Source organism: Balaenoptera acutorostrata, chromosome 10 (assembly GCF_949987535.1).
Source record: "Balaenoptera acutorostrata chromosome 10, mBalAcu1.1, whole genome shotgun sequence".
In the NCBI taxonomy this organism is placed as follows: domain Eukaryota; kingdom Metazoa; phylum Chordata; class Mammalia; order Artiodactyla; family Balaenopteridae; genus Balaenoptera; species Balaenoptera acutorostrata.
In genome coordinates this window covers 71,441,304-71,465,737 of record NC_080073.1, presented here as the reverse complement: position 1 = coordinate 71,465,737, position 24,434 = coordinate 71,441,304, and the positions used below count along the sequence as shown (strand labels likewise).

The 24,434-nt window shown below is 51.1% G+C and overlaps 1 protein-coding gene across 1 annotated transcript in view; it reads right to left on the bottom strand.

Moving 5' to 3' along the window:
- Positions 1 to 9,662: 9,662 nt before the first annotated feature.
- GLP1R (glucagon like peptide 1 receptor) overlaps positions 9,663 to 24,434 on the bottom strand; it is a 33,377-nt gene continuing 18,605 nt past the window's right edge. Inside the window, exons 6-14 of the mRNA XM_057555202.1 lie at positions 22,077 to 22,230; positions 21,372 to 21,531; positions 16,561 to 16,621; positions 15,954 to 16,023; positions 15,743 to 15,831; positions 15,262 to 15,400; positions 14,315 to 14,356; positions 10,598 to 10,820; positions 9,663 to 10,506 (exon numbers count right to left, since the gene is read on the bottom strand). Of these exons, the coding sequence (XP_057411185.1) occupies positions 10,653 to 10,820; positions 14,315 to 14,356; positions 15,262 to 15,400; positions 15,743 to 15,831; positions 15,954 to 16,023; positions 16,561 to 16,621; positions 21,372 to 21,531; positions 22,077 to 22,230 (883 nt within the window). The 3' untranslated portion in view covers positions 9,663 to 10,506; positions 10,598 to 10,652. The remainder of the gene's footprint in view (positions 10,507 to 10,597; positions 10,821 to 14,314; positions 14,357 to 15,261; positions 15,401 to 15,742; positions 15,832 to 15,953; positions 16,024 to 16,560; positions 16,622 to 21,371; positions 21,532 to 22,076; positions 22,231 to 24,434) is intronic.

Genomic DNA, 24,434 nt, shown 5'->3' with positions numbered 1-24,434 from the left:
CCAGACAGTAAATAGTCTTTGTTGGCGTACTGTCCCTGTCATGACTACTCAGCTTCGCCATTGTGGAGCAAAAGCAGCCATAGAATGATGTGAACAAATGAGTGTGCCAATAAAACTTTATTTATTTAAACCAGGTAGTGGACCATAGTTTACTGACTCCTGCTCTAACACACCAAATAGGCTTCTGCTTTAGGGTCTTTGCTTAGAACTCACTTCCCCAGATGATCCTAGGACTTGTTCCCCCACTCCGTTCAGGTGTCTCAGATATTATGTCATCAGAAAGGCCTTCCCTAACAACCCAATCTAAAACAGAACTCTGCTCCCATATCTCCATTTTTTCCCCTCCTCTCTCCTATGGTAAATACTTCATTTAGTTGCTTTACTAATAATATTGATCACATTTTGGTAACTCCTAGAGAAAAGCATATGTGTTTATAGACAGAATATTTTTTTATACATGTAGCAGTCCATTTACAGTGGACAATCTCTATGGACAGAAATAGCTTTATTATGCAGAGTTTGTTTTTATTGTATTCCTCTCATGACTTTTCCCCTGAGATTTAGACTGAGTTTGGCAGTGCCAAATGTATCATATGGTGAATTGGCACAGGGCGATATGAAAGAATTGCTTTGTTCTAGATCCCCATCAGTGAAAAAAATAATGTATTTGGCTCTTTTGGCTCTCCATATAGATTATAAGTTCTGCTCCATATGTAATTTTCAAAGAACTATTTATGGAAAGAGAATTTCCTAGACGATTTGCCTGTTTCCCAGAAGCAGAGGAAGCCACAAGCCTGGTCAGTGCTGTTTCCCAGAAGCAGAGGAAGCCACAAGGCTGGTCAATGCAAGGCTGGGAATTGGGAGATGATCAGATAGGAAATTCATGATAGGATCTGATGGCTTTGGAGGATGCAGCCCCAGGGAAGAGAGAGAGGTCAGATCCTGAAGAGTTCACACCAGGTGTCCGTGACCTCCCTGCTGTAACCTTAGGAAATCTACATTAGTGCACCGCTTTGAGTGCAGCTGAACAAGGTCTCTCTATGTGGGTGGCTGATGCAGAGAGTGTGTGCCACACGTCATGGAGATGACTCCAGCGCTGGAATTCGGGTGGCGTGGCGTGTTCTCAAGGGGTCTACACCATGGATGCACAGTATCTCAAGAGCTGTTGCATTTCTGATGTAAAGAGTGACACCGAAACTAACCCAGTGAAGGTGCCTGAAAGGCAAGGGACCCCTCCTGCTAGAAGGGGGGCTGTATGTGAGAAGCAGACGGAGTTCAAGGCCGGGAGAATGTGAAAGAATTGCGGTTGCAGCTGATGCTAAGACTCTATGATGTGGCATCGTTTCTGGACTTGCGGCCTCATCATGCTGTGGTTGGCAGGTTTCATGATCTTTACCAGTTTCTAAAAGAAGGTGTTTTTGTAAATACCTTATGTAAAGTGTGGTGTTAAGGATGTTTTTCTTGATTGCTAAGAAATTATACTGAAGAATTATACTGTGTTCTTAACGTAACATGATTCGTTTATATGATATGAATGCACATGTCTTTTCAACTGTACTTTTAACTATCTTTCCAGAGGATGTTGTTGGAAGGACATTGATTTAGCATAACCAGGTGAGATGCCTTTACTTGGGTGTGTGTCTCCTGCGTTTTGGTTCTCTACTCTCTGCCTCCTATACCAGGATTTGCAAGATGAAAGACCTTGAGGGTAATTTCATTGTAAAGTGACATCTAATTGGTGGGTACCAGTGGGGTTCAATAAAAATGTAAATTCAAGCTACTAGGAGTTTTGAAGGTTCTGAAACTTTCTGGAGGGCAAAATATATGGCATTAAAACACTTGTCTTTTTAAGCCAGAAATGTACGTAAATGGTTATAGATTGTTGAAGCTTGGACCTAAAAGGCGGAGTAGCCATGGTCTTTTTGTTGTAGCTATTAAACTTGTGTAGTTATGTTTCCAAGTCCTGAACTGTGTTTCTAATTGCACCTTAGGTCATTGGCACTGAAAAGCCTTCTGTAAACATTATTTCAAGTCCTTGTTCTTTCACCCTAGAGATACGGAAAGTTAAAAACAAAACAAAACAAAAAAACTGCTTACCAATCCCCTCCAGGTGTTACCAGCCTGCTTCAGCCCCAAAGAGCTTCCCATCCCTTGGCATGGGACTGCTCAGCATTTATAATTCTCAGCTATTGATTTTATTCTTGGAGGTTGTAACACCGATAAATTCTGAGGTCTATTGGTCCTACATGAGAAAGAGCCACAGTAATTCATTCTAACACTGGAGCCCTGTATCAGTGGGGAAAATTTTTTTTATTGGATTTGCTCTAGGCTGTGAGTCTTCTTCTCTTTCTAAAATCATTATGTTAGTTAAAATGAGCCTTTGTACCAAAGAAAATAATCTATCACAGCTTGGGATTAGAGAACTCTCCAGGGGAAGAGCTCAGATTTATGGAAGAAGGCGTTAATAACATTGACTAGAGACAGGCTCCCATCTTGGCCCGCTATGGCTCGCCACTTGTAATTCTCATTCTTTTTTCTACCTCTGCAATTTCCTCCCCTCTTTTACTACAGCTCTTTTCCACATTTAAACAGCCTGCTGTTTTTCATTATTCACTTTGCTTATGTTCTGGCCTCTTCATCGTCTCTTTCCCACCTATCCTTCCCACCTTTGAGGACACTCAGTTTCTACTCCTTCCTTGTCCCCATATTGAATCTATTTTCCCATGTTCTCCAACTCTCCGGCTACATTTGTCATCTATTCCAGTTTGTACTGCTGGGGTTTTTCCCCCCACTATTTCTGGTAAGGGAGACCTGTTTTCAGTATTTCTCTGTAGAGAAATGTGTGTGTAAGAGAGAGAGAGAGAGGGAGGGAAGGAAGGAGGGTGGAGAGAGATTGAAAGATACTGAATAGCACATGTTCATGGCTTAGGCTTTTGAGAGGAGAGTGACTGAAGACTTTGGGTTGGGGGGAGATTCCGACCCCTTGGGAATGTCAACACACATGGCATATGAGTGAGATCCTTCACACCGGTGGGGCATCAGTCCCTGGAATGTGGCTTTACAATGCGTGTGAACATCGGTGGGTCTGGAGGCCAGCAATTCTCAGTTATTTCCTCCGTGGCTGGCCCTCAGCAGAGCAGGCAGCTCCGCTTGCCGTTTCTTCAGGCTGGGTCTAAGCCCCATTAAGCCGCAGTGCACCTTTTTCCCTGAGGTCGCCTCTATCTGACTCATCTGTCGTACAAACGTGGCGGTCGTTACTGGTTTGGGCAGGTGTTTTCCTGGAGGTGGGGAAGGGAGAAGAAACCTCCTGGCTCCGTCCTGCTCCTGCTGAGTGGCAGAATGAGGACCCAGAAAGGCGAGACTGTGGACAGGGGAGTGAATGAAGCTGAAAGCAGGATGGGTACCGACAAACCAAAATGCAGATGTTCCGTCTGCACATCTCAGGAATCGGCTGTATTTGTAGTTTGCTCTCAGAGTAAGAATTACGATTCTTATGTCTGAAAGGAACAATTCCCACAGCTTGTCTAAAAAAGAGGTGTGGGCTTCCCTGGTGGCACAGTGGTTAAGAATCTGTCTGCTGGGACTTCCCTGGTGGCACAGTGGTTGAGAATCTGCCTGCCAATGCAGGGGACATGGGTTCGAGTCCTGGTCCGGGAAGATCCCACATGCCGCAGAGCAACTAAGCTGGAGCACCACAACTATGAGCCTGCGCTCTAGAGCCCGCGAGCCACAACTACTGAAGCCCGCACGCCTACAGCCTGTGCTCCGCAACAAGAGAAGCCACCGCAGTAAGAAGCCCACGCACCATAATGAAGAGTAGCCCCCACTCGCTGCAACTACAGAAAGCCCGCACGCAGCAACAAAGACCCAACGCAGCCCAAAATAAATAAATAAATGATTAATTTAAAAAAAAAAAAAAAGAATCTGCCTGCCAGTGCAGGGGACACGGGTTCGAGCCCTGGTCTGGGAAGATCCCACATGCCGCGGAGCAACTAGGCCCATGAGCCACAACTACTGAGCCTGCGCGTCTGGAGCCTGTGCTCTGCAACGGGAGAGGCTGCGACAGTGAGAGGCCCGCGCACCGCGATGAAGAGCGGCCCCCACTCTCCACAGCTGGAGAAAGCCCTCGCACAGAAACGAAGACCCAACACAGCCAAAAATAAATAAATAAATTTATAAAAAAAAAAAAAGGTGTGTTTAAGGAGACATTCAGGTAAGTACAGTACAGTGATCTTCAAACAGGGGTGACTGAAATGGTGGGGGGACTAGGGAGAATCTGCAGTTCCTCTGCTCTTCCGTGAGAGTGAGTTGCAAATCCGGAGAGCGTGCGATTATTAAAACTGGAGAAAAGTTGATTTTTCTGAAGATGAATCTCTTAGTGGCAGCTCCATTCAAATTCTGTGGCTGCTTTGCACACAGGGTTCGTCCTTTTATAGCATTTTTTAAAAGATGGACTTAATGGACTGAGTTCATTTAGACAGGAGATCAAATGAATGAGTGGAATTAAATACCCATCCATATGGCTTTCAGTCATTGTGTAAGCCACTCGACCACCCGACTTCCCTAATTAAATGACAGTGCGGTCCCTGCACAAAGGCTGCGATGGATAAATTAGTACTTGGTAAGTGCTTTGAAGATGAAAATGACGATATGAGTAATGAGCAAGGATTCTTCCCCACCTTGGGCTGGAAACGGCATCTTTTGTGTTTTCCCACCGCACCATGAGTCACCTGGGCCAACACTGCGGAAAACCTCCTCCTCCCAAGGAAGGGCAGGAGAGACACAGTAACGACAGGCTTTTATTTGACTTACAAGGCAAATTAGGAGAGAGCCTGAATCCATTCACATCTGTACAAGGAATTATACACCATACACATTTGCTACCTGTAGACGCAGGTCATATTTTACATGAATTTATACATTGAGAAATCACATGAAGATTATCTTGTTTAAACATTCATGAAGCGCAGACATCCCCCGAGAGCACTGAAGATAAAATTCAGCTTTGTCCCTCCTGAGAGCCTGGCTCACATCTCTCTTGGTGCATCTAAGCTCTGCATCAACCCCCCTCCAAAACTAATGTTCAGGTTTATCTGCTCTGAGGGTGTGATTATTTTTAGCGGGAGGAGCTTAGAGGAACTGCAGATTTGGAAGTAAAGCGTGAACCATTTGGCAAGATCCAGCGCTGTCTGTCTGTCTGTCTGCTGCGAATCTTGCCCCTTCCTGACCACCCCCACTGGTTCCCCTTGCAGAAAAGCCTAGACCCTAACTTGTTATATGTTCCAAACTTTGCTGGGAGCTCTTTTTTTCCCACCAAATCCAAACACTCTCATTTATATATGTTTTTCTTCTCCTGGATTGCTCTGACACAGAGATAATTAGTCACGCTAGATTGTCGGGGCTGACTGACGACTGATAGTTTTGACAGGCCCCATCCGAAAGGTTGCATAACCCCAATGTAAGTTAGGATCCACGCCGCTGGCTGCAATGCTCCTCACTGTGCCAGAGTGTGGGATGTGGGGCATCACTTCAGCCCTGGCAACGCCTCACTCTCAGCTGCACCCCGAAATTGGTCACAGCCGAGAGCACGGCATTCCCAGCACAGCTGGCAGGGTCACCTCTTACTGAGGCAGCCGGGGGAGAAGTGTGGGAAGCTCACCTCAGGGATGGGAGGCGAGAGGGGGTAAATGTGGGGCTGGGGAGGAGGTCGGATGCCTCAGGGGAGAAATGCACCCCTGCTGGATGAGATCCCGAAAAACTGGTTGGAATGGGAGAAGGGGAAGAGAGAAAACTCTCTCCTCTGACAGATTCAGATATAGGCCAAGTCCAAAAGACTTTGGGGAGTTAATTGGAAAATGATTATGCTTATCTGCTTCCTGCCAATCTGTATCCACAGAGCAGAAATAATTATAGATACTGTGGACACACTGTGGCTTTAAGTGTTTGCAATTATACTGCTTAACAACGCTTCCTTGATATGGTCCTCGGCATGGGGCAGGAGAGCTGGTTTGAGCCAGCAGGTAACACTGTAGGGACAAGGTGACGTTGTTTGCAGGAGTTTCTCACACTGGGTCATTTTTCTCCCCCCCAAGAAAATTCGCTGCAGCCGTGAAAAGGGAAAAAAAAGAGTTGATACTAATTTGGTTTCTGTTGAGTTTTAGCATGTCATTCACATAGCTGTCTTAGCAGAGTAAGCTGACATATTTTTTACAGAGTTTGGCTCTTTGGAGCCAAAAGCAGGGTCAGCACTGTAGATTATAATCAATTCAGTGGAGGGAAAATAACCCTTTGGAGTATATCTTGCCTTCCCTGAGCACGTCGCAGGCATTAGCAATAATGGGAGCCCTGTCTGCGCATGGAGAGGAAGCATCTATCGTTCAGGCTCCCACCCATCCTTGCCCCAGGCTGTGCGGTCCCCTGACCTTCACAGTGGGTGGGATGATTCTGGATTCATCATCTCCTAACTTTATGCTGCTATGCACAGGACAACACACACACACACACACACACACACACACACACACACACACACACACACAGTGTTCTTTGCTTCTGGAAGAAACAGGAGGGAATGGGGACAGCAGCTGCTGAAACATGGCCCACACCGATGAGGGGACCAAGCCTTTTGGGACATGGGTGTGAACTGACTGTGTTTGCCCTCCATGGCAGCTGTGCCATCTTCGCTAGGCTAAAGTTGCCCAGTTTGCTTGTCTTCTCCAACTTCAGGGAGTACTAGAGAGGCAAAGAAGAGGGTCAGGTTTTTAGGTTCTTTTTGTCCACTATGTGTGGCTATCAGTACAACTTCTCAAACAAGCACAGATCCATCAGAAAAACATTAAGCCCACCCATTAAAAGAGTGCTGGATTTGCTATCAAAAATGGCTCACCTGGATTAATCTGCAAAATATACAAGCAGCTCAGGCAGCTCAATATCAAAAAAACAAACAACCCAATCCAAAAATGGGCAGAAGACCTAAATAGACATTTCTGCCAAGAAGATATACAGATTGCCAACAAACATAGGAAAGGATGCTCAACATCACTAATCATTAGAGAAATGCAAATCAAAACTACAATGAGGTATCACCTCACACTGGTCAGAATGGCCATCATCAAAAAATCTACAAACAATAAATGCTGGAGAGGGTGTGGAGAAAAGGGAACCCTCTTGCACTGTTGGTGGGAATGTAAATTGATACAGCCACTATGGAGAACAGTATGGAGGTTCCTTAAAAAACTAAAAATAGAACTACCACATGACCCAGCAATCCCACTGCAGGGCATATACCCTGAGAAAACCGTAATTCAAAAATAGTCATGTAAAAAAAAAACTCATGTACCACAATGTTCATTTATATTGCGTAGCACAGGGAGATCAGCTCGGTGCTTTGTGACCACCTAGAGGGGTGGGATAGGGAGGGTGGGAGGGAGATGCAAGAGGGAGGGATATGGGGATATATATATATAAACGTATAGCTGATTCACTTCGTTATACAGCAGCAACTAACACAACATTGTAAAGCAATTATACCTCAATAAAGATGTTAAAAAAAAAAGCTCACTTGCTTTTTCTATGTATACATGTGCTCTGATGCATTTCATTTCTTTTTTAAGACAAGGATGAATGAGGTACTAGAGTAGGTAGTAAAGCACACCCTCCCCCTGTTCTCAGCTGTATAAATCATTGAGGAGATGGCACCTGTGCCACCTGATTTGTCTATTTCTGCTGCTGTGTTTTCTCTTTAACTGAAACTCCAGATAACACTGCCAACTTTCACTTAGAGTGTCTTGAATGGCCATTTATAGTTTTCACCTATCCTTTCCAGAGGCTTCACTGGACTGGGAGGTGGACGTTGGCCTGGGTCCTAGCCCAGCTCAGCCACCATCTAGCACTGTGACCTTGGGCAGATCACCTCTGCAAGCTACCCTCTTCAATTCTCTAGACCAGAGCAGAGAGATCTCCAAGGTCTTTCCCCGCTCTGAGTCTCTGAGAATTCCACTGCTGTAGTCTTCAGCATAAATTGCATTGAGGCAATTGCAAATCAGGCCTGCAAATCAGGAAAGTTGTTTTAAAGGGAAGGCAACTTTGCATTGTAAGTGGTTTGTCTCAGTTCTGTGATTTAGTGGCTCCAAAGATTCATCTGAAAAGATGAGTTGACATGATTTAAGCCCCTTGCAAGTTCGGGGGGGAGCTGGCCAGAGTGCTGAACTCAGCCTCTCTTCATGACAGTAATGCGACCTGACTGCACAACTCACAAAACACCTAATCCTGCTGGTCAGTGATAGTACCCCCAGGACAGAGGCAAGCAGGAGTGTTCTCAGCAAGCTCCAGACTTATGGTACCAGGCACGGAAACAGCTAGTGGAATTTCTGAGTACATTGCATTCGATAGTTCCCAGATCTGTTAGAGTGCTGTATTTAGCTTAGGAGAGTTTGGGAATAGCCTTGGAGGGAGTGCACCGCCACTCAAATGAATATTAATAGTGCAGGTCTTGGAGCAAAGAAAATGTTTCTTCAATTCAGCATCTGGTATGTATCTGACAAGGAAACCGTTCCTTGGTGTTAAAAGGCTTGGGGCAGGGGGGTGTGATGAGCATTCTGAAACCAGGAATCAGTACCAATTGGAAAAAAGAACTTACAGTGTAAACCAAATGGTCTGAGCGTCCCAAGCGCCTAACTAAGTACTTTCTCCCCACAATTCTTCCCCTCAAAAATTTATTTCTTGAAGATATCAATCGGTCTCTTTCTTTGTTGCTGTGTAGCGTATTAATGATTCTCAAATGTCTTCAGTTTATCCCAAATGGGAACACTTGCTCCAGAGCTGTATTCCCCCCAATCAACCCACCAGCATTTTTCTCCCCCCCCCGCCACTCGCCACTCCGAAGAGAAAAGCAAATGCGAGATGCCTATCAGGGAGTTTGCCCCTATTCTGGGGAAGCAGGACTCTCCCTGCCCCCACCTGTCTACATTTTCTCAGTCAAGGAGGCAGTCTGCACAAATCCTTTCTTTAGCCTGAGGTTCCACTTCCCTATTAACATAGACACAACACTTCACTGAAGCTGGAGTATAAGAAATTTTCTGCTTGATGTGTTTTACGTCTCATTATTATTTTCCCTGCACATCACATGCCTCTCTGAGGGGCAGAGGAGAATGTGTCTGGCACAAGGCTTTGGGGGAGGGTCCCCGCCACTCAAAAAGGAGGAGGGAAAGATCAATTCATAAAGGAATTCATCCAGAGAGTCTCCCTCTGCCCTCCCAGAAGGTCTGGACTCCCAAGAGTTCTCTTCTGCTCTGAGTTCCACATCCATGAACTCAATTGCCAGCCTCTGCGGTATGGCTGTTCCCCTTTTGTCTCGGTCTCTGCAGTGGTGCTACATGTCTGCTTTTCCCCTGTGGCTGGGGCAGGATTGCTAGGTTTTCCCCCTCTAGCCTCTCTGATGCTCATTATTTATGGGATGAGGCTGGAGGCAGGGCAAACATTCAGTTGCTCAAAGCATGGATGAGTCAAATCAATATCTACCCCACAACCCCAAGCAACATCAAAGCCACCACAGTGACTTAGTGATTTAGTATGTAGTGGGAGAAATCAGAGTTGCACATTTGCACATACAGACTATTCACAGCAATAGAGAAAAATGAGCAAAGTACATACAAGCTCCCAAGTGGGGGAATTTCAAAGGGCAGGTGAAGCCCGCCTCCATGGTCACAGTGGGGACTGGTAGAGTCCCCAGAAGAGTCTCTTCTTGGTCACATCCCCTAAAGTTAAGAGGACGCACCCAAACACCCATGCAAGATACATAATCTGTTCACAAGTAAAAAGCACGTCCATGGACAGGTGGCGGCAATCTCTCTGCCTTCCGGGTTCCCAACAGTAGCAAGTAGTCTACACCCCCAGCATGGACATTCCTGAAGTCCCCCAGATGAGCCCCACAGGATTCGTGAGCATCTCTAGAATAGAATTCAGAGCTCATACCCAGGGCTGGACTCCTGGGCGGCGGGCCTGCCTTGGTTCCCTGGGCGTGGTGGGCGCAGGCACCAAAGCAACTCAAATATCCAGGGAAGAAGGAAGGACCAGAAAGGAAAACTTTCAGGCACCTTCTCAATGTTCATTCTCAACACCACCCAGTGGGGCAGTGGATGGTGAGATGAGGGCCCAGATGAGGGCAACGAGCAACCTGGACATGTGCCCAGGCTCCCTTAACGAGGAGGCAGGTCGGGGGTGGCTGGCGTTACCCAAGTTCCGTGCTTGGCTGAGGTTGCATCCGTCTCCTTCAGAGCCGTGTCCTCTTACAAGCCCCAGTCCCGCTAATAAGCCATTGACCTTGAGTTTGAGTCCGGGGGACCCCCAGGGGCCTTGTGACTTAACAGGAAGAAATCCTCCTCGTTTCAGCAGCAATCACTTTTTCTTCTCCGCCTGCCACAGTGATCAAATTAACAGGCCGCTTCTCCTCGGAGAAAATGTGTCCACAGGTCCCAGGAGGCAATGCCCATTTCCCTGTCTGATGGGCTTAGGGAGGGAAAGCAGGGAAGTATGTGTGTGTGCATGTGTAGCTCCCCCTGCACCCCCTTCCCCCGTTCCCCGGGAGGGTCTCTCCCACCTGGGATGGCTGCCCAGCCGGCGGCGAGACCACAGGGAGGGCAGGTGCTGGAGTCTTAGCTGCAGGAGGCCTGGCAGGAGGCTGCGTACACACTGCTGCCCACTGTGCCCTCACAGCTCAGGCTGCTGGTGGGACACTTGAAGGGCTTCATGCTGCTGTCCCTCTGGATGTGCAGGTGCTCGAGCCGCCAGCGCTCCCAGCTCTTCCGAAACTCCATCTGGACCTTCCGTGGGAGAAGGAGGGAAGCAAAAGCCATCATGCAAACCAACTGCCCACAATACAGCCCCATTATTACATTAGTAGGGAAGAGAAAAAAATCCACCGCATTATATTAAGAGACACAAGTCAAGGCCTCCGGGCGCCTAAATTAATATCCCAATAAAATTGTTTATTGTTGTCTCCTATTTTCTGCTTCTTCTCGGGAAAGAGCCAGGCTTGATGATCTAATTGGTCTCTTCCATCTCTAAACTCTGTGACTCAGCTAAGTACCTTTTACAATTCATCACAGTATTATTTAACAGAAAAGAAGGAGTGACAGAGAGATGCGGGGAGACAGAAGATGGGAGAGAGAAGAAAAGGAAAAGAGAGAATCTGACTTCAGAGCAAGCACTCTGCCGATTTCAGCTTGGATGACTGAGAAGAGGGACAGCCCTCCCTGCCCCTCATGGTGTCCACACCAGACCCTTCTAAACTCCCCGAGGGCTTGTATCTAGGCCCCAGTGCCTCGTGGGGGAGGAAGAGGAGACGGGGAGAATGAGGCTGGGACTAGTAGCGGCAGTGAAGAGGGGGCTGTGGACAAGGGCTTCTCAGCCTGGATTTGAACTAATCCCATCCAGGAACCGGTCCCAACCCATGGTGGGTGCAGCCCAGGTGAGTTCAACCAACCAGAATCCCTGCTGTGCTGGGCTCAGCCTCCCCATCAGGAAAAGCCTTCTCAAGAGAGCTGATGCTTGGGGACCAGGTTGTGGGAGGAGAAGGATACAAATCCAAGTAACGCTGCAGAGCCCAAGTCACTTGAGGGCTTGTGGCAATGCCGTGGTTCCTTGTGATGGCCCATGATTCTGGTCCCCCAGACAGGCTGCTGGAACCTGCACAGCCAGCCCAGGGCATCTGGAGGGCCCTGCGAGGGGATGTGCCCTTATGTCTGCTTTCCAGAGCTTCTCTGATGCCCCCCCGCCCCCGACCCCCGCCGCCTTGCCACCAGGCCTCTCCACATCAGGGTATCTGGGGCCTGGGCTCTCCCTCTCAGGCCCCAGCCACCAGGACGGCCAGCTGTCAGCAGCTGTGGGTAAGAGGCTCACTGCCAACGCCCCATCAGTCCCTGTGCAAACACCCCGCTTCTCTTCCTGCAGGGATGCCATCCATCTAGCTAAGCCCAGCAGGGTGCCCGGTTTGGCCGCATGCCATTCCTTAAAAGAACTTTCTCTGAACTGAGTGAAGCTGAGATGGCCCAGAGCCTGCCTGCCAGGATGGCCCCAGTATCCCGGCCAGCGTCACCGAGCCCAGGCTTGGGTGAGGGAGGGAGGCTGAGCAGACACCACCCATGGCCCCCCCTGCTCGGTGCCAGTTCGATACCCGGCTGAGTGTGTGACGCGTGTGTTGACAGCTGGGATGAGGACACCCGAGGCCAGTGGCGGCCTCTGCCCGTGCAGCAGCAGGCAGGCCAGTCTTGTGGCACAGCCCTTAACTGGGGAGGCGGGGAGAGAGACGGTAAACTGAGGCACACCCATGAGAAGCCACCTCGGGGACTGGAGAGGTCTCACGGATACCAGCAAGAAGTCGGACAGGACCAGGACTGTGTCGCCTTCCGCCTCCCTCTCCCTCAGCACTTTTCCTGAACCTCTGCTGTGGCCCCCGTAAGGACAATTGTCATTAGAAACCATCATTCACGAGGCGCTTACTATATGCCCAGCACTCTCCATAGAGTATTAACTTTCACAGCAACCCTGTGAGGCAGCTCCTGTTAGTCCCTGCTTAAAGGTAAGGAAGCTGAGGTGCAGAGATTTAAGTATTTCTCCCAATCTCAGCCAGGACCTGAACCTAGATCTGGGCTGACTCCAAAGCCGGTGTCCTAACCCTTGGTCTCCTGCCATCCATGACTCTTTTTTTTTAACTTTTTTTTTGGCCATGCCCTGCGGCGGATGGGATCTTAGCTCCCTGAACAGGGATCGAACCCACACACCTTGCACTGGAAGCACGGAGTCTTAACCACTGGACCGCCAGGGAAGTCCCCGCCCATGACTCTAGGCCATGCTTGTTTCTGGCGGTGTCTCCCGCCCCCCCCCCCCCACAACTTGGAAGGTGCACCACGAGGGCCGGGACCCCACCTTCCTTCCTGGACCTCGCATAGTGCCCAGCATACATCAGGTACTCCCGATACGTGTTTTTTTAAATGAGCCAAATGAATAAATGACTAACCAAACGAGCACCTGACATTGGATTTCTTCTATTAAACTGAGCTCTCACAGTGAAACAACAAAGACGACAACATGAATCCTGGACCCCTGTCCTAGCACTCCCGTCAGCATGCCTCCTCACCCTCAGTTTACCCTCATTCCTGCCTCTGATGTCCTCGGGCCGGGCACCACGCCAGGCTCTGGGATTTGGGCTGAGTTGGTAAAGCTCATTCACCTGCATTTATACTTGGGGAGAGAAGCAGTGACTGCCCCGGTCACACAGCCGGGTAGGAGCAGAACTCAGGACCAGCACTCAGGCTCCTGAGTCACAAGAGCCACAGCAAAGCCACCCCCAGGCCTCCCCTCCCCTGTGCCCACTCCCCGCCCACTGGCAGCTGGCGCAGGCCTTGGCAGCCACGCAGGACCAATGCCAGGGCCATCTTTTCTCCTTGGGTCACAAGTACCCAGCATTGCCAAGGCAACCCTGGGTCTGGAGAACAGCTCTTATGGACAGAGGTCTCAGCCCAGGAGCCACGTGTGTTTTTGTGACCCAGTGATGGTGACACATCTGTCCGTGGGCCTGGAGGAGCCAGGGCGTCTGCGGAGGGTTGAAAGGAACCGGGCAATGCGCCTGAACAAGGCAGGCTCTCTGGGCGCTCCGAGTGGGGTCTCCTGGGAGAGCCCGAGGGGAGAGGCCAGCTGGGGATCTGCTCAGCAAGAACCCCCGACCCCGACCCCAGCCACCAGGAAGCCACGGGAGGCACGCATCCCTTTCCCGTGGTGGACAGGGTCCTTGCCTGCACGCACAGAAGGGAGCTTTCTCCTTCCAGTCAGAATTCATTTCAATCCTGACTCTGCACTGTTTCCAGGCCAAACCTGGGGCGTGTCTCTGACTCTCTGATCTTCAACGTTCTCACGTGTGAGAAATGAGAATATCGACACCAGAATTTTAGCAGGGGTATGTTTTGCGGGGAGGCAGGGACAAGTAAATGAGATGGTGATTTTTAAAGCCCCAAGCATGTGACTTGTAACAGTCACCACCACTGGTTCACTCAAGACCCCCTTAACATGAGGCTGGGTCTTCCCCAAGTTCATATATGGTTAGGGCATCTTGCACATGTATGTGTGTGTGAGAGAGAGAGAGAGATGGAGAGACCCAGGCACAGGAAAGCATACAGGGACAAGGTGCCTCCTCCACTCCAGTGCCTCAGTGGGGTGAGTAGGGATTTCAGCTGAAAAGACTGAACGACCCCACTGCACAACCACAGGACGGCCAATGGTAGAAGCCCACCAGGGCTCCACGTCCCTCCGCAGGCCTTACCTCATTGTTGACAAAGCAGTACAAGATGGCCACCATCAGCCCCTGGAAGCAAGAGTCGTGTCAGCAGGAGGAAGGGGAGGGAGGCGCCCGGCAGGCAGGCCTAGTCTGAAGCCTCCTTGGGGCTCTGCCCCAACATCCCCCTCCTTAGACTGGGCAGCCCAGTCAGGCCCAGAAATGGGGGCGGTGGGTTCCTTCTCCTTTCCTTTCTGGAGGAATGAGAAGACCCCTTGCTCAGAAACTGCAGAAGTTCTTCAACCACCCGCTCCTGGAGGAGGCCTGAGCTGAGAAAGTACACCTCTGACCACACGGAAGTTTCCCTGCCTGGCCCTATTCGTTCACTCAGGAGCCCCAGTGCTCCAGGCCTGTGATCTATGTGTGTGTGTGCACATGTGTGTAAGTGCACACGCATGGACCCACGTGCTCGTGGCCATCCCGTAAGACATTTGAGGAGCTGGGGCCAGTTTCTTACATTCCTACACCCCCATTGACATTCACACCCCCTCAGCATCATCTAATACTAGTGAAGAGGCTCAATTCTTGGCTTTGGAAACTATGTGACCTGGAAAATCTCATTTTAACATCTCTGAGCCTCAGTTTCCTCCTTTGGAAAATGGGATAATCCTGCACACCTGGGATTCTGCGAGGATTAGCTGCACAATGTATGTAAAGCACCTGGCAGGGTACCCGCCGCCAGCTAGCAGCCCAGTGGACAGCAGTTGCCATGCCAGGCTGGGTGCCCTCGGCGACATCCGGGAAGACTTCCTGTCCAATGTGCTCATACAGAAGACTGTCCCGGGTGTCAGCATACTTGGGGACTCTGGCTCTGCTCCAACCACATAACCTGGGTAAGGGCCACTTTCCCCCCGGGCCTCAGGCTGCCTATCTGCATGATACAGGCTGGTCCCCGCACCATCCCCACCCTGGGACTGCTCGAGGGAGGCGGTCACCTGGAAGGAGGTGAAGGAGAGCTCTGTGAACAGCTTGATGAAACGCAGCATCCCCCGGGCGTGCTCGTCCATCACGAAGGCGAAGATGACTTCGTGGGTCCCCAGCAGGGGGATGAGGGTCAGCGTGGACTTGGCCAGCCTGGGGGCAGGGTGGAGGTGGCATTCTGGACCTCTCCCGTGGACTCTTCTCCCTGTTCCGTGCCCCCAACCCCCTCCAAGCCCTGGTATCTCGGTCACAGACATCCTCCCCCACCGAATACCCTGGGACAGGCTGCCTGGAGGAGAGGAAGTACAGGTGGAGACCCCCAGAAGCCCAGGAGCTGTCCAGGTACAGGGGTGAGGGCAAGACTTGGGGTCCCAGGCCAGGCCTGGGTGGAGGAAGAAAGATCATGTAGGGATCCAAGCTCAGCACCCCAGGATCTCTGACTCTGCCGCAAGGAAGGGCTGAGGGTGCCCAGCGAAGGCAGCTCAGTTACGTCACCTGCACTTGGTGTCTGTCTTGCACATGAGATTGGCCTTCAGTTTGGACACCACAATGCAGATAACCCGGACAAAGATGAGGAAGTTCACCTGCAGAGGGCAGAGGGAAGGGCGGCTGGAGGCCCTCTCAAGACACCCTCTCTCCCCCATCCTCCGCCCAGTGCCACCCGGGCCCACAGCAGCTCCCACTCCCACCCCACAGCATCACTCACCCCGATGGCAAAGAGAATGGGCAGCCGGATGATGAGCCAGTAATTCATGTTGGAGTTCCTGGTCCAGCAGCTGGACAGGAGAGACACACGGGCACCCGGTGGGACACACAGAGCCCCCAGCTCCCAGTGCCGGCACAGGGCACACAAAGACATGTGGGCATACAAAGTGACACACACAGACCCACACAAACACTGCCATTAGGAGCTACCCAGCAACCAGTCCCAGGACTCACACACACACAGAGTCCTGAATACACATTCACACACAGAGATACGCACAGCCCCTTCATTAACCTACAGTCACACTCGTGTGTGTACTCAGCATCAAACACAAAATAGCAGAAACATTTCACTCACAGTTATTACAGAAAAACCTGCAGGGGGGTACCATGTACCCCACAGACCCAGCACTCTCGTCATCATACAATCCGGGGAGGGGGAGGGAGGGGGACTAGAGAACTAAATTCATAAATTTAGCTCCTGGTCCCTCAGTTTACCCTCCCAACAGGCAGCAGCTGCACATGCCGGGGGCCAAGGAAACCCATGGGGTTTGAGGACAGGGACCTCAGCATACCCCTCACCCCTGTAGAGCAGGAAGGACACTCACCCCTCGTCCTCATAGAGGTACTTGACAATGCCCCAGGGGATAACAAACAGCAGGGGAACACCTAAGAGGAGAGAGGGAAAGAGAGAGGGGGGAGAGGGGCTGGCAGGCCAGAGCCACTGCTAGGCACACCCAGAGGCCTCTCCTACCAGGGCCTCTCCCGCCTCCAGCCCCTCTCCTTGCCTGGCCCCAAGCCACGCTTTCTAGCAGGTGTGGAACTAGGCTGGTCTGGGTGCTTCGGAGAAGAGGCGGCAGAAACCACCCACCCCAACTCCCCAGACTCTTCCTTACAGGTCCCCACCACACTGGGGCTACGTCACAGTCCTCACAGCCCTCCCCCTCCCGTGGGCCAGGCACACTGTCAGGGCTGGCCCCCAGGGTCCTGGCTGAGACACAAGGACAAAGACACCCAAGTAGCAAGAGACGGGGCCAAAGAGTGGGGTAGGGAGGACATGCTGGACAAGGTGGGAACAGGCCAACTCTCTGATGCCACCCACCCCTGCATCGGCCCACCTGCCCATCTCAGTCAACTCCTCTGGGCAGTGAAGCCCCTCCAGGCACCTGCCCCTACCCCCACGCCCCTGCACGTGGCTGGGCGGAAGCCTGGACAGGAGCCCTGTCCTTGACGCTGACAGCCCAACTGACTGCACAGTGGCCACAGTAACAACAGCTACCACAACACCGCCCGCATGGCTGAGGCTGGATGGTGTGGTGGGCACCCTCTAGGATGGCCTCCAACCACCCCACCCCTGGTATTCCCACCCAGGTGCGGTCCACACTGTATCCAGATTGGTCTGTGTGACCAATAACGTACAGCAGAAGTGATGGCATGTCACTTCTGAGATTAGGCTATATAAGTCGGTCTTCAAAGGTTATAAAAGGCATGTCTTGGGCTCTTTCTCTCTTAATTTGATCACTTGCCCTGGGGGACACCAGTTGCTGTGTCATGAGGGCACTCAGAGAGCCCCCTGTGGCGAGGGATGGAGGCCTCCAGCCAACAGCCAGCCTGGACCTGGGCTTCCTGCCAACAACCTCGACAGTGAGCTTGGAAGTGGATTCTCCAAACTGTTAAGCCTTGTGATGAGAGTTACCCTGGCTGACAGCTGAACTGCACCTCTCTTAGAGATCCTGAGCCCGAGGCACACATCTCAGTTGAACCCAGAATTCTGACCATAGAAACTGGGAGACATAATTGTTGTCTTAAGCAGCTAAGTGTGGGGTCATTTGTTACGCAGCATAGGTAACTAATACACTGGTTTCCAGTTCCTTGAGGACAAGGCCTCATTCATCTCCAGAGCCTCAGTGCCCATCTCATCTGGGAATTCAGTATGTGTTTGTTGACTTAAAATTGGATTGTCCATCCTCGTGTGACAGATGAGAAGATGGATAGGCAGCTTAGGAGGACACAGGTGGGACTAGAACACAGTACCGCAATGCCACCACCCTCGATGGCATTCCGCACCAACTCTCTCCATGCCTGTCTCTATCGGTGCCTCTCAGGGATGGAGATGTGGGTGTCTGAGACTAGTAAGAGTGTGCATATTAAGGTGTGTGGACACGATGTGTGTGTGGTGGTAGGGGGTCCATGTGTATACATGTGTGGCTTCAGGGATCTCCCCCAGGAGCACATTTCCAGGGCAGAACCCAGTTCATTGCCTTTCCCATCACCATCATCCACATCCTCAGCACATGGATGTCCACTCAACAGCAGCTACGGAGCAGCTCGTTCGCCTGGAGCTACTGTGCTTGACGGTGCAGACAGCTGGGGGAAGCAGAGCGGCTCATGGCTGACCAGGGCTGTCATCAGATAGCTCTCTCCTTGGCCATTTATTTCTATATAATCCTGACCTCTCAGCATCCATGATGCTTTAGTAACAGGCCTTCATGAGACTGGACAAGAGGCAGATGGCCTCCAAAGGCTCCAGCACGTAGCCCAGAGCCTAACACATAGAAGATGCCCAGTGAGAACGGAATGCATGACCCTGAGTGGGTCAGTGTATCAATGAGAGAAGGGAAGCTGTCCAGGCAAGAACATGCCAACACCCTGAGCCACCCACATATCCGGAAACCTCCATCTTAGACACCCCCAGGCACCTGCTGGCCTTTCTCTGAGACCCCACTCCAGGACTGGGGAGCACACTCATGTTATCAGCCAGACCTGGTGAACTTCATTCATTCATCAGCATCTCCTTAACAGTCTTTAAAAATGCAGGTACAGGGCTTCCCTGGTGGCGCAGTGGTTAAGAATCCGCCTGCCAACGCAGGGGACATGGGTTCAAGCCCTGGTCCGGGCAGATCCCAGATGCTGCGGAGCAACTAGGCCCGTGTGCCACAACTACTGAGCCTGCGCTCTAGAGCCCACGAGCCACAGCTACTGAGCCCACACGCCACAACTACTGAAGCCCGCGCGCCTAGAGTCCGTGCTCCACAACAAGAGAAGCCACCGCAACGAGAAGCCCACGCACCGCAACGAAGAGTAGTCCCCGCTCACCACAACTAGAGAAAGCCTGCGTGCAGCAACGAGGACCCAACGCAGCCAAAAATAAAATAATAATAAAAAAAATGCAGGCACAGCTCTGCCGCCTGCAAAAATGACACACTCCTTGCTGGCTTCATCCTTCTCCTGTTTAGAAAATCAACAAGACAGGCTGGAGAAAAAAGCTTGAACTAAGACACACAGAACTGGCTCTGAGAAGTAATGATTCCCTCGTCCATCACTTGCCTCCCTCCTGTGCAGCCTCCTTGTGGTGGGTTATGGGGGCACCCGGCCGCCCGTGGACGGCAGCAGAAGCTGACATGCCTTTTGGGGGTTCCCCCAACGTGTCAGAGTCCTAATTTTAATTCTTACATTTGCATATGAAGCTAAAAGTTGTTTCCTGAGCATCCCAACTTGGGCCAAGCCTCTTGACATCACAAGAGTTCTGGGCTCTCTGTGAGTCTCTCTCTCTGTCCTTCTGTCTTTGTCCCTGTGTCTCTCTCTGTATCTCCCCATCCCAATTCCTCAAGAAAAGGACGTTATGATTGGGAAGTGGGGTGTCCCCTGGGTCCTGCCCTTTTGCCTCCTCAGACTCTTGAGCCCCCAGCTGGGGCGTGAAGCGGTGGGAAAGGACTGGCACCCCCTTTCCCATTTCCTACTCAGAGACCTCCAGGACACTGCGTCCCCCACCCCAAACCCTCCACCAACCACCCACATGCCTCTGCACACATCACACCATCCCTTTGATTGTTCCTGCCCTCAGGTCACCATGGTGACAGCACTACAGTGCTGATGCTGTTTCCCAGAATGGACAGACATGCCCCCACCCTGAGGACAGCCTCCCCAGGGCTCCCTTCAGTGGCCTAACTCCGCCCCCACCCCTAACTAGCTGCAGGGCTCTCCAGCTGCCCACTGCCTGTTTGACGGCCCTAGCAGGATGAAGAGGCCTGGGAGGGGAGGAAGGCCAAGCAGGGAAGGGCTGGGCCCTGGCGGAGGAGGGAGGAAGGGTAGGAGCAGGAAGCTGTGTGCAGAGGCCAGGCCCACCTGCCCACCTGTGCAGAGGCCTGAGATTGCTCGGCCAGGCCCTCAGGGGCTAAAGAGATGCAGTGCAGGCCAGAGAACCTTGTGTGACAGGCGATGGGGCCCAGGGCCTGGCAGTCAGGAGGCCTGGTTCCAATGCCTGCTCTGTCTGTAAGGCCCTGCCGTTAGGACACTGATCCCGTTAAAGCCCCTTTCAAGGTACTCTCAATGGGGCCGTACAGAATGAAGTGGCCTAAGACCGTCAGCAACAAGGGATGAAGTGTGAGGACAGGGACGGGGAGGCCGAGAGGGCCAGACAGAGCACAGAGCCAGGGGCCAGGCAACCCGAGGCAGCTTCCCGAGGGGGCGGGCTGGACCGGGCACAGCCTTGCAGAGGCTCAGGGGCAGGAGGCGACATCAAGGGAGGAGCATGGAAGTCCCCAGAGGTCAGGGGGCAGCCCGAGGCAGGCAAGAGGAGTGAGTGAATGTGTGGCAAGCGGGAGGAGGAAGGCAGGTCCTGTGCTGTGGGGGGCCCAGAGATGGGCCCGCTCCTGGCTCCATCCTGGGTGGGCACCCGTGGGCCCCTCAAGAGGAAGCGCTGTTGCATCTGTTTCCGGGGTACAGGGTGCAGGTGAGGCGCTGCTAGGGTGGGTGTCTCAGCTCTTGCCCCATCCCACCCCTGTTCTCATCGGAATCCCACATGGCGAGAGGCAGAAGCACAACCAGAAATGTTCCAGCAAAAAAAAAGACACAATGGTTCTTGGCAGACTTTTTCGGCTAGAACACTTCCAGCTGGGCTCCAAGCACATCCGGGGTCCACCCTTTCCTCAGCTGGCTTCCGGCCGACCCCCCTGCCTTTACTCGCCTCTCCTCTGAGCCATCCTCTTCATCATCATGTGACAGAGCCATAGCCCCTCAGCCCGCACCCCCAGGGACCCCCCCCCCCCGCCGTGAGGCTCAGGACCCTCCATTTCCCTCAGAGGCTGGGTTGCCCAGGACTGGATGTGGGGCTCTATCCCCAAAGAGTCTTGGGAGGGGGGGAAAATCGGGTGAAGGCCTCTGCTTCCTTTAAGGGAGGAGAGTCAGGCAAAGGCGTGGGGATGGGGGACAATGGCTTGACAGCGCCATGGGCAGCGAGTCCTGTGCCCAGGAGGGGGTTCTCCGGTGGGCCCCATGCCTTGGCCCAGCAGTGTGTGCTGAGTACCAAGTTGGCCTCCTGGGGTAGCCTGAAGGCAGCAATTCCAAGAGGGCTCAGGGTCTCCCACCCCACCATGCTCAGTCGGGGCGGGGGAGTGAAATGAATGACAGCTGGCCTTACCCCAGCCTATGCTCAGGTAGAGCCTGAAGATGCGCTGCTCGGAGAAGACGGAGAGGGCCAGCAGCGTGTACAGGTACACGCCCTCCACCAGGAGCCAGTAGTAGTTGGCCGCCACGCAGTACTGCATGAGCAGGAACACCAGGCGGCAGCCCAGAGAGTCCTGGGGGCAGAGGAAGGGTCCCCAGGGGACAACAGCTCTGCCCCTGCCTCTCTTGACCCCGCTCCCAGTCCTGCCCCAGCTGCAATCCTGCCGTGGTGAAGGCAGGATGACAGAGCTGACAGCTTCCAGCCGGAGCCGGTGTTAAGATCTTGACCTGCTTTAGCTCATCGGATCCTCACTATCCTGGATGGAGGAAACTAATATTATCCCCATACAGGTGAGAAAAACTGGAGTCCAGAGAAGTTAAATCACTTGCCTAAAAATTAGCTAGGTAAGTGGCAGACCTGGAATTCAAACCCAGGTCTGTCTCCAAAAAACCACTCGCCTGAGTCAAACAGAACTCCCTAAGGGCAGGGCAGTGACTCCCTTCTTAGGTTGGGGGCTCCCCAGGGTGGACAGCCTCTCCCATCAGACTGGAGGCTCCCTGAGGACCAGGCCTGGGAAGCTCTTGCCTTTCTTTGTGCCAGGCCTGGGTGGGGTGGGGGAGACCGACTTTCAGGGACTGTCCACCCCCTCCCCAGGCCCTCCATGGACACACCACACACCTGGTAGGAAAGGAGCCCATCCCACTGGTGCTGCTGGGCGGCTGTGCTGTACATCCACTTGAGGGCTGCATCCTTGACGAAGACGGACAGGGCTCGGAGGATGAAGGATGCAAACAGGTTCAGGTGGATGTAGTTCCGGGTACAGTGCAGGTGTCTGCAGGAGAAAGCAGGGCCCCCCCTGGCACAACGGCCAACAGTTCTGCTCCACAACCCCCGGTTCTCAGGCCAAAGCACACCTCAGGCATGTGTCCAGCTCTGGGACCATACTCCTGTCTTTCTTCCTCTGGATGCCCTTCTTCCCCATAACCTTGAAAATCCTTTGGGTCCAACTCAAATCCTGCCTGGCCATGAAGTCTTCAGCTGTGTGGTTAACGCCACCCCCAACCCCGTCCACACCCTATCTTTTCTCTGCTGCATCTTCTCTTCTACAAAGTCACGTGTAACCCATGTGATTTGTGTGAGGACCACTTTCCCCACTGGGGACTTGCTTGGCTTCTTGATGACAGCCCATGTCTAATATGCCTCCAGGCTGCCTTACAGAGGCAGAGTGGGGCTAAGCATATGGCAGGAATTCTAAAAGTATTGGATACAACTTCAACATCCTTTCAGGTAAAAACACATAGCAAACTGGAAATATGAGGGCATTTCTTAACCCAATAAGGGCTATCTAGCCAAACAAGGAGCAAACATCATTCTTATCTGAAAATTTTTAGAAAGATTCCCCTTAAAATCAGGAACAAAATTAGGATTATCTAGCTGTAAGATCTACTTACATCACATCTACTCAACTTTGTACTACAGATCCTAGCTACTGTAAGAAGGCAAGGAGAAAAATGCATAAGAATTGGAAATAAAGACACAAAACTGTCATCATTTGTAGATGACAGATGATCTTCATAGGAAATCCAAGAGAATCAACACACAAATTATTAGAACTAATCAGAGTTCATTCAGTAAGGTTGCTGATATGTATGTTTATGTACATCAGCAATAAACAATTAAAAAGTAAATTTAAAAAATTCATCTGCACTATTTTTAATTGGCTACCTAGAAATAAGTCTAACAGAAGAAGGCACGATTTCTATGGAGAATACAGTAAAACTTGCTTAAAATTATTAAAGAAGATGCAAATTAATGGAAGATTCACCAGATTCATGGATAGAAAGACTATCTTGAAAATGTCTATTCTCTTCCCAATAACCAATAAATTCAATATAGCTGTAATAAAAATTCCAACAGTTTTTTGATGGAAATTTTAAAAACTTATAAAGAAGAGTGAAGGGCCAAGAATATTCCAGACACTCCTAAAGAACCACAATGTAGGGGCCCTTGCTATAAGAAAACCAAGTTGTTTTTATTTTTTGGCCACACCGCACGACATGCAGGATCTTAGTTCCCTGACCAGGGTTTGAACCCATGCCCCCTGCAGTGGAGGCGTGCAGTCTTAACCACTGGACCGCCAGGGAAGTCCCAAGAAAACCAAGGTTTTTGATGAATCTATAGTGGTTAAGGCACCATAGCATAGGCAAAGGCACAGATAACTAGACCAATGGAAAACAATCCACATGACAGAGACCCACTCAGGCACACATGATGCTTGCTGCATGGCAGAGCAGGCATTGCCATCAATAAGTGGTCCTTGGGCTTCCCTGGTGGTGCAGTGGTTGAGAATCTGCCTGCTAATGCAGGGGACACGGGTTCGAGCCCTGGTCTGGGAAGATCCCACATGCCACGGAGCAGCTGGGCCCGTGAGCCACAACTACTGAGCCTGCGCGTCTGGAGCCTGTGCCCCGCAACGGGAGGGGCCGCGATAGTGAAAGGCCCGCGCACCGCGATGAAGAGCGGTCCCCGCACCGCGATGAAGAGTGGCCCCCACTTGCCGCAACTAGAGAAAGCCCTCGCACGAACCGAAGACCCAACACAGCCAAAAATAAATAAATAAATAAATAAAGTAGCTATAAAATTAAAAAAAAAAATCACTAATAATCTCTAAAAAAAAAAAAAAAAAAAATAAGTGGTCCTGATGCAATTAACTATATGTATACATGGAAAAATGAAATTAAATCTCTTGTTTTCATTACAGACAAAAATAAATTCCAGGTTCACCAAACAGCCATAAGGGATGTGCAAAACTTATGACCCTGGGATAAGGAAAGGTTTCTTAAACAAGACCATAGAGAAATTTGGCCTTTGGGAAAAAAAATTAATAAAGTTTTTTATCAATGGGAAAAATGAATTTTTATCAATTGATAACACTTACTGATAAATTTTGTTTATCAATAAAATCAGATACATTGATATATTTCATTCCATTAAAATTAAGGACTTCTGTGCATAAAAGGCACCACAAAGCGAGTG